The 9,636-nt window shown below is 40.5% G+C and overlaps 2 protein-coding genes across 2 annotated transcripts in view; both read left to right on the forward strand.

Annotated features, from left to right (window-relative positions):
* FANCD2 (FA complementation group D2) overlaps positions 1-4,233 on the forward strand; it is a 44,155-nt gene extending 39,922 nt beyond the window's left edge. Inside the window, exons 42-44 of the mRNA XM_070937106.1 lie at positions 716-862; positions 2,996-3,082; positions 3,946-4,233. Of these exons, the coding sequence (XP_070793207.1) occupies positions 716-862; positions 2,996-3,082; positions 3,946-4,014 (303 nt within the window). The 3' untranslated portion in view covers positions 4,015-4,233. The remainder of the gene's footprint in view (positions 1-715; positions 863-2,995; positions 3,083-3,945) is intronic.
* A 981-nt stretch (positions 4,234-5,214) lies between these two features.
* Positions 5,215-7,060, forward strand: BRK1 (BRICK1 subunit of SCAR/WAVE actin nucleating complex). The gene is made up of 3 exons (XM_070937108.1): positions 5,215-5,417; positions 5,563-5,645; positions 6,448-7,060. Exons 1-3 carry the CDS (start codon positions 5,300-5,302, stop codon positions 6,472-6,474), a joined length of 228 nt encoding a protein of 75 aa, XP_070793209.1. The 5' UTR covers positions 5,215-5,299; the 3' UTR covers positions 6,475-7,060.
* The last annotated feature ends 2,576 nt before the right edge of the window (positions 7,061-9,636 follow it).

The raw sequence follows: 9,636 nt of genomic DNA on the forward strand, positions 1-9,636 counted from the left end.
CTCCCACCGACCAGTCCGCTCCCACAGAGAAGGTCTCCTCAGGGTGCCATCGGCCAAGTTATGTCGGCTGGCGACACCCAGGGGGAGGGCCTTCTCTGTGGGAGCCCCAGCCCTGTGGAATGAACTGCCCCCGGAAATTCGTAAGATCTCCGACCTCCGAGTGTTTCACTGCACACTGAAGACCCTGTTGTTCCGCCAGGCCGGGCTATCAACATAATAATTTTAAATTGGGGTATTTTAAATTTCTGGGATTTTAATTTGAGCCTAATCTATTTAATCATTTTAAATTTTAATCGTTGTTTTGTTTTTGTGTTTTTAAATAGGCTGTACACCGCCCTGAGTCCTTCGGGAGAAGGGCGGTATAGAAATAAAATTATTATTATTATTATTATTATTATTATTATTATTATTATTATTATTATTATTATTATTATTATTATTATTATTATGCTGTAAAACTGTGGTTTATCTGCATCTTAATCTTCCTGGTTCTGTTATAAGTACTTTATTATAATATAAATATTGTGATTTTTAAAAAATTCTCTAATTAGCAATAGGGAAAGCATTCCTCCAAGAAAAATGCAAACGGCACTAAGGAGATATGTCAAAGGCCATCTAGTGCATTCATAAAGTATAATATTAATTTGTGCAATAAAGAATCGGAAGAATATACAGTAAATAGTTCTTTCTTGGTTTGCATTTCTTACACATATAGATTCATCAAGACACAGGTCTCACCAGTCATGTACCTCTCCTAAAGAAGTCGCTCGAGCTATTTGTTTACCGAGTGAAAGCAATGCTGGCTCTCAATCATTGTCAGGAGGCTTTCTGGGTGGGCATCCTCAAAAATAGGGACTTGCAGGTAAGTGTGTGTGTCTCATGAATGGCTCGTTAATTCAGTTTCACCCATGTTCATTGGCCATTATTATTTGGAAAAACTTGAAAATTAATTAGAATAGATTTTTTTTATTTATTATTGGATCTGATGCATATGATATGGAATTAAACTTCAGAGAATCATTGAAATGTGTAAAATGTTGTTGCTTATAGCAGATGACATTAAAATGAATTTACTGAGCAAGCTTTGGTATATAGAAGAAATGCCAAACTTAAAATAGTTTTCAAAAGATGACGAATCACTATAGAGAAATATAATTCTTACACTTACCTGGGGTCTCCATAGAAGGGACAGAAAATATCATTCCATCTTTCTTTCTTCTTCTCTGGCTTGTTTGTTCAGAAAACAGTGGTTCAGTTGCTACAATTTGAATAATTGATCCTTTTTCCATGGGGATGACCTGAAGTTGCTTCTGTCTTCCAGTAAAAATATTTTTCAGAAAAGAATCCATTGAAAGAGCAAATTCAAAAGAGAAGGGTTTTTTTGAGGGTGGTGAAAGTACACAAATGTAACTATTCATCTTAGTGATAGGCAGGTACCATTAGTAGAATATAGCTCAAATATTTACTAAAAATGTTTTCAACTTTCCAATATAATACCTAGATCAGAATTCAACTTTTAGAGCCAGTAGAAATATGGGCACTTTCACAAAGTGCCTGTGATGTTGAGTGTGGCCAATCACAAATCTCCCACTCTTTTGCCTCTCAGGATCCTCTCTATCTCATCTTACTCTTCTCTCTCTCTTTTTTTTTCTTGGCAGTTTGCCACTATTTCATTTTTTTAAAATGTGCCTGTGGTCTTTAAATAACAAGAGTCTCCTGCCCAAGAGGTCTATTTGGCCCATTACATAATGCAAATGAGAAAAAGAAGCATAGATATTGTACAATAAGTTTACACAGGGCAGCTTTGATTCATATACCGTGTTTTCTCAAAAATAAGACCCTGCCTTATATTTTTTTTGAACCTCGAAATAAGTACTTGGCCTTATTTTCGAGGAGGTTTTATTATTTTGGGTGCGTGGAGCAAGATGGGGCTCCTCTTGCCATCTTACCTGATTTCCAGCTCTGTCTCCCTAACCCTAACCAGAGGAAATGGTGGGGATCGGCAGCGCATGCAGTTAAATATTTTCGGGGACGGCTTATTTTCAGGGGGTGGGGCTTATTTTAGTGCATGTACTCAAAAGCCCGATTGGGCTTATTATCTGGGGAGGTTTTATTTTCGGGGAAACAGGGTAGGTAGTCTTCGACTTAGAACAGTTTGTTACAACACACTGAAAAAAGTGACATGACCATTTTTCACACTTATGATTTGCAGTATCCCCATGGTCACATGATAAAAATCCAGATGCTTGGCAACTGACTCATATTAACGATGGTTGTATTGTCTTGGGGGTCATGTGATCAACTTTTGCAACCTTCTGACAAGTAAAGTGTCGCTGTGAGCAAATGGGTGGCTATATAAATTTTCTAAATAAATAAAAAGTCAATGGAAATCCAGATTCACTTAATAACTGTGTGACTAATTTAACAACAGAAATTTTCCTTCTCTTTCTCTACCTGCTGTTCTATTCTCCTTTTAGTGATTTTCAAGATCATGATTGCCTGACCACAGCCACAGAGGAAATAGGCATGGGAACTGATTTTCCTTTTTCACCATTGAGGCCTTGTCTGATAAAGATGTTGAGCAATTAATTTCTCTGAATTGCAGTTAACATCTTGAAACTTCTCAGATATAAAAGCCATTGGCATGAAGACAAATTATAAAATAGCCTCAGCTTATCAGTGAACTAACATATTGTTAAATTTCTATGAACTAACTTCCAATTCATTGCTAGCAAAATGTCAGCCCATATTCATTGTGTCCATTAGCATGCTCTGGGATTCATTTCACCAATATACAGCATAACCCACACAATATGGTACTCCAATTCCTTGATTATCAATTACTGTATTCCCCTTGAATTGTACATTATAGGAATGGATTTTGATTTATTCAGGTTGAAAGGCAGGGCAGCCTATACTCAAGCCCTATTCACATTGTTACAGAGAATCCGGTATTCTTTTCAGAACCACATCATACTCGTTTAATCTGTTCTAGGGAGAAGAGATCCTTTCACAAGCATCACAAGTAACCGAAGCAGAAGAGACAGAGATGCCCACACACTCTCGAACAGATCCTGGAGAGGTATTCATGTTCATCTAGAGGCAGATTGCTTGCTTATGGCGATGGCTCTATACTTTGCTTTTGGAAAAGACCAGAACTATTTTTCCCCAAAGAGATGCTGGCTCTAGAGGTAGTAGGCAATATAAGGAAAATAATTATACAAGGATACGTAAGATATTACAAACTATTCCTTTCTTAAATTTATGAAAAATTGCAACAATGCTGCCCTGTTTTAAAAAGTAACAAGCATGAAAGTGCAATTGAATTCCAGTTCTCTCCTCTGTTTTAGTTAGGTTACTTCTGCTACATATACTTTGTCAGAATTGTTAATCTATAAAAACACAGAACTACTAAAAATCTGACCGTTGACATTTTAGCAACATTTTTTTCTGAGTTAGACTTTTACAATTTACACTTCTTATTCAAACAGGTATTGACATGTTTTATTCTCTGACATTTCATAAGGTAGTGCTGAGCGATTTATTGATTTAAGCTCAAATGAATAAGGATTTTGAAAGGATTACTCAATTTTTCTCCTTCAGAAGATGGGAAAAAAGGGACTGGTTCACCTTTATATGAATCAAATCTTTTATTTGATTTACAGATATAAGACCAATCCTAATAATATGGCTATACAATTGCAATTCCACTTCTAGGTTATGCTGCAAACATAATTATTTTATTGCTTGGAGATTTCTTTTAAATCAGTTTCCATTGGTCTAATTTTAAAATATGAGTAAAACACCCACTTCATTGAAATGTAAAGAATTAATAGAAATGTAAAGAATTAAGATTAAGCATGCCAACTAGTCTGTCCGTCTAGGAATGGAGAATTTATATTTTGTATTCCCCAGTTGTTTACGCGTTTGGCATTTTCTCTTCAGGAAAAGGAAGATTCAGAGACTGAAGATACAGTGGATACCAATGATAGTGATGAAGACAGCTCTGATTAGAATATGCTATAATTCTGGGTGAAACTTTTTGGCTTTGATTATTGGAATGTATATCTATAACCCAAGAAGTTTATAATTTTTATCCAGACAATATTAAAATAAATTGGATGAGCCAAGAGCAGTATTATTTGCCTTTTAATAATCAACTCTTACTATTACTTTGAAAATGAATATATTGAGCATTTTTTCTCCCACTATGCCTTTTTTTGCATCTCTATACCATTCCCAAGAAGCAAAAAATTACAAATTTTACTTGAAGTGTCGCAATCAAGATAACTTTTTTAGGAAAGCTTACCAATAGCTTTCCTGCATTTAACAATTGTGTCAGGAAATGATTCTTGTCATATTTAATAATTCACGTGGTTGGATATAAAATAGGAGATCCATTTAAGTTGACATTTGTTGGTATCAAATGTCTCAGGTGAAAGACTGGTATTTATATTAAATTATATTATCCCAACAGAATATAAAAAGAATTGGGGATTATAACATTAAAATAGTGGTGGGTTTATAATCTTATAATTCTATCAAGTTATGTTGATAGAATATCTTTTTTTTATAAAAAGCAAAAGCTGATTTCCATTCATATTTTTTAATCACATTCGAAGCAAACTTGCACAATCAAGCACAGTGAAATTTAGCGATTCTGACAGCCTCCAATTTTGTTTCTTGAATCAATATACTGCTACAAGGAAACCCCTCCTTTTAGTTCCATTTGAACACTTTGTCTTGAGAGATGGAACAGGCTTTCGTTAGTAGGAAATAGACTGACCCAGTTGATGTCACTGGGCCATCTTGGAAATCAGATAGGGTGGTGATGCTTTGAACTCCCAAGGAAACTCGGAATAACCAATGCAGGGGAAAAAATAGTGACCAAAAGAGTGGAAATGTCTCGTGGCCTCCCGTCTTTTTGCAATTCAAATCAGGTGCTTTTAAGATTAGGATTAGGGTTCCATCCCGGAAGCGGAAGACTTGTTATAGGCTACTACATCACAAACATTTCACACAAAAATAAAGGACAACTTCCCCAGCCCTGAACAAAGGAATCCGAGAGCCAGAGCCTACAGCAGTCGCGCTCAGACTATGACGTCAGCGTCGCAAGCTACTTCCGGGTTTCAGTTCCTCCGGTAGCCCCATTGCAGCCAATAGTGGTGCGGAGGGAGGAGCCGAGCTGCGCATGCTCAAGAGTGGGGAAAGGAAGAGGGCATCTCCGGGGAGCGTCGTGCGCGCGCAGGCGTCCTCGCTTATCTGTGGGGAAGCGGAGCTGCTGCCAGCTGACTCGGCCATGTCGGTCCAGGAAGACCCGGTCCAGCGCGAGATTCACCAGGACTGGGCGAACCGCGAGTACATCGAACTGATCACCAGCTCCATTAAGAAGATCGCGGACTTCCTCAATTCCTTCGGTAGGTGCGGGCGCCGTCCCCTCTTCCCCCGGCGGGATGGGGCGGAGGAGGAGGAGGAGGACCCTCCTCTGAAGGGGCAACTGCAGACTGGGCGGAGCGGGCGGGTCCGTGGCCGGCATTAACGGCGCTCTCCTCGCCCTCGCAGACATGTCCTGCCGCTCCCGCCTGGCCACGCTCAATGAGAAGTTGACGGCGCTGGAGAGACGGATCGAATACATCGAGGCCCGGGTGAGGCATCTCCCTTGCGCGCCGGCAGAAGCCGCCGGGGGGGCTCGGCTGGCGAACGATCCTTCCCGTTGAGCCTCCGCAGCCCCCCAGCATTAGTCCCCGGGCTCCGGCTCACCCGTTTGGGAATGGGGTGGGGGGCTTGAAGTTGCCCGGTCGCTGCCCCTGCGGGTTGGGCAGAACTGCCTCTGGGTGGGTCAGGGGGTTTTGTCTTTTGGGGCGGGTGGGGGGGAGGGATCTCGGTTTTCAGCCTAGTGACATGTCTGCTTGTTTCTTTTAAATGAGTTAAAGTGGCTTTCCTGCGTTTGATAAATCAATTCCCTGGCTGGATATATAGTCAAAAGCGTTTGATGCATTTCCGCCTTTTTGAGCCATTGTTTTGTTTCTTAGTGAGTTTTATATCTCGCCTTTTCGTAGGAGCTCAAGGAGATGTAAATAATGCTCCCTCCAATTTTCCCCATAACAGGCTGCACTGAGAGATAGTGGCCTAAAGTCATTTGATGGCTGAGCTTTTGAGGGTAAGCTTGACCCTGAGTCACAAAGGCGCCATTCCCAACACTCTTTTGATTTTGTAATAGGGAAAGAGTCTTGTCTTTAAAGACCAAATGCCTTTCTAAGCAGGCTTGAAACCATTGCCTGAATTAGTTCTTATATAGTACCCAAGCAACTAAAGTCACGTTCACTTCCAAGTTTTGTTCATGTTTCTTAAAAGACAAAACTTTTCTTGCTTCCTGATGGAGACATAAGGTCTCTTCTGCTTCCCCAGATATATTCCAATGTAAGCAATTTTTTTTTCCCTTTACAGGTAACAAAGGGTGAAACATTGACATAGTGTGAAGCTGTTCAAGAAGTCAACCTAGGGAAAAAAAAGTGCAGCTGTTTAGAAAGCTGATGATCAGACTTCAGGTTTCTTCATTACTTAACATGGATGGGAGTTAACTCATTTTTGCCCCTTGGAAAGCTGCCTCCTCCATTTGGAGACTTTGTGTGGGTGATTCCAGCTGAAACGGCTAAATTGTACAAGAGCATGTTTAATTATGTGGTTTTATACAAGCAGATTCGCACAGTTCTTGTCCTATTGTGTCCCATGTACACGCAGAACTCTGGCTTTACAGCAATTAAATATTGATGGAACACAATCTTAATTTCTGGGAACACTGATTATTACTATGAGTTATTTTTGAGAATCAGGATGTTAGGGCTATGCATGGTGTGTGGCTCTTATGGCTCGCTATTGCTGCTCCAAGATATCAAGTAATCTATTTGAATAAATGTGCAGTATGTGTAGGGTGGGGTGGGCTGAGGGAGATCATGTGCCAAGGGAGGGATGACTCAGTTTTCTAAGTATTTTGTATTCTTTAATGTAATTTGAGATGTCTTTTCCATTTGTGTTCAACAATAAAATCACTTCTGCTTAACACATCTGAACATTTTTTAGCTAATTTAAGAATATGCATGCACTTGATACTGTCATAGAGTACTACACAACCCTTATATCAAATTTGCCACATTCACATTTTATTGCTGTTTTATATTATGGTTCTTTTAGCACCTTAGAAATTTTTTGGTTCCTGTGCTGCCCCGTTTCCTACACCACCACCCCCAGCAAGAGTTCTACAGATGCTTATTCAACAACCCACCCACCCCCAAACAGATCCTCCGACAGCACCTCCATTGTGCAGGTTCCAGATTTCAAGCTCAATACAGCAAGAGTCACTGGGTAATGGAGTCCAATGGACACACACAAAGTCCAGGAAAGCAGTCCAGGAATCAAATTGGCCAGGATACACAGCATGCTTTGCAGATTGCTGGTTGCTTGATGCTGTTTCTTAAGTTGGGCACCAGGAAGTGGCAGCTAGGATTGTTGCTCTTGCTTTCTGCCTGAGCTCCTTGACTCTGGCTTGGTTGGCAGTGGAGTGCCTGAGCTAATGATCCTAGGGGATTTTAATTTGCCTTCACTGGGCATGGGGTCAGAGGTAGCTTGGGAGTTCCTAGCTACTATGGCAGCCATGGGCCTGACCCAAATGTCTAGAGGTCAACTCATAACAGTGGTAATGCACCTGATTGGGTTTTTCTGTCAGGTCAATGGCAGAGTGTTCTGGATTTGAAGAAGATACAGATTTCTTCCTTGCCATGGTCAGATATTCACAGGTGAGCCTCCAGTTCTCTGGTGCCAACCCTTCCTCAGGCAAGCTAGGCCTATTGGAGCAATCAGGCCCCGCAAAGGACCTGATTAGGTTCCAGAGGGAGTTTGGGATTATTCCAGAAAATCTATTTCTTGATCCAATTGAAGCCGTTGTGACTGCATGGAACAGCAAAGTATCAGCGGCTTTAGATTGGATTGTGCATGAGTGGCCTTTCCTTGTCTAGGGTTCCTGATGCTCCCTGTGGTACATGATGGACTTAAGGGAACTTAAAACAGGTTAAGACACTCTACGGCGCCGGTGGCAAAAAAGAAAAAAAAATGAAGAGCTATAGCTACTATTAGGGTCTACCTTGTGGCGGAAAGAGCAGAGAATTGTAGCTATTTCTTCATTCTTATTGCCTCTGCCAATAGTCACCCAGTGTCCCTGTTTCAGGTGACTTGGTCCCTCCTTGAAGGGAGCAATACAAAGTTCACATAGCAGGGGTGTCAAACTGGTGGCCCGTGGGCTGGATGCGTCACGTGCAGGCCACGCATGCCCACCTCAGCTCTGCAAAGGAGGAAAACATTGCGATATGTCACGTGATGGCAACATGACACCGTGAGTTTGACACCTGTGACGTAAAGGGTCTCTGAGGAATATGCTGCACATGTGATGATCAAAGTAGCTGACATTCGCTCTATGTTGGATTCCAGCTTTAAAACAGAATATGTAGAGGTGGGGTTACATCTTGCAAGGGGAACCTGGAAAGAGTTTGGGAACCTGGGAAAGTGGACAAGGCCCTCTCAGATGCTAGTTTGGCCACTTGTATAGTAAATCCATTCTCTTCCTGTCCTGACTTATTAAAGCTGCGTGGAAGGGGAGACGGGATTGTGTCTGGGTGGTAGTTTATGCCTCCTTGAATGAGGGAGTGGTCCTACCAATTCTTAAAAGAGGCAGTGGTGTACCCCCTCCTCAAAGGACCATTGTGTGATCCAACCAAGTTTGACAGTTTCACCCACTCAGCTGGGAGTCTGTCGGCTCCAACAGATCACAGGAACAATATCAGAGCTCTCTGTCTAGAAGAATGCGGTGTTAGGAATAGCTAAAATACTGCACAGAACCCTCAAATTCCCAGGTCATAGAGGGCCCAACATTGAGGAAGACACAAACCACTTATAGGGTGAGAATGGTTATATGTATACACAAGTATAATTAAGTTTCTTAATGTATGAGATAAAATTATTCAAAATGCCTGCAAGCTGAAGAAAATAAACTGAGGAGACAAGACTTTGTTTTTTTTCAAATATGAAATTATAAAAAAGAACTGCGTTGAAGTTTCTAAACAGAATTGTTGATAAAAATGGGAATTAGTTTAAAATGCAGATTTCCATTCAAAACTTACAATTTTGAAACCACAAGGAGCAGAGAAAACTTAGACTAGTAAGAGTAATATTATATCAACCTAAATTCAATTGGAAAGTGTGGTAATATTCTAACAGTTTATTACCTGATTTGTTAGCAAGTAACCTTATGGCTAAGATACAAAATTTAGCAATTGGAAAGGTAACAACTGTCATCAAGAAAAACTTAAACAACACTGATTGGAACAGTTGGGAAATTAGAGGTTGAATTAATCGAGGAGGTTTCGTATAATATTTACACTTTAAAAATATGTATTCTAGGGTTTAAATTTCACCTCAGGCAAAGAAGACTCCTCCTGAGGTCAATGCAAGGAATGGCTTTGGAGATTAAAACAAGCAGACACAGCTGTCCAAGAAAGATTACACTATGGGTGATAAGAAGGATTCAAACAAACAACAACAGAGAAAAAATTGGCAAGGTTGAGAAACATTGACGTATCACACACC

Source organism: Pituophis catenifer, unplaced genomic scaffold, assembly GCF_029215685.1.
Source record: "Pituophis catenifer annectens isolate HBS135680 unplaced genomic scaffold, rPitCat1.0.hap2 SCAF_2, whole genome shotgun sequence".
Classification (NCBI taxonomy): Eukaryota; Metazoa; Chordata; class Lepidosauria; order Squamata; family Colubridae; genus Pituophis; species Pituophis catenifer.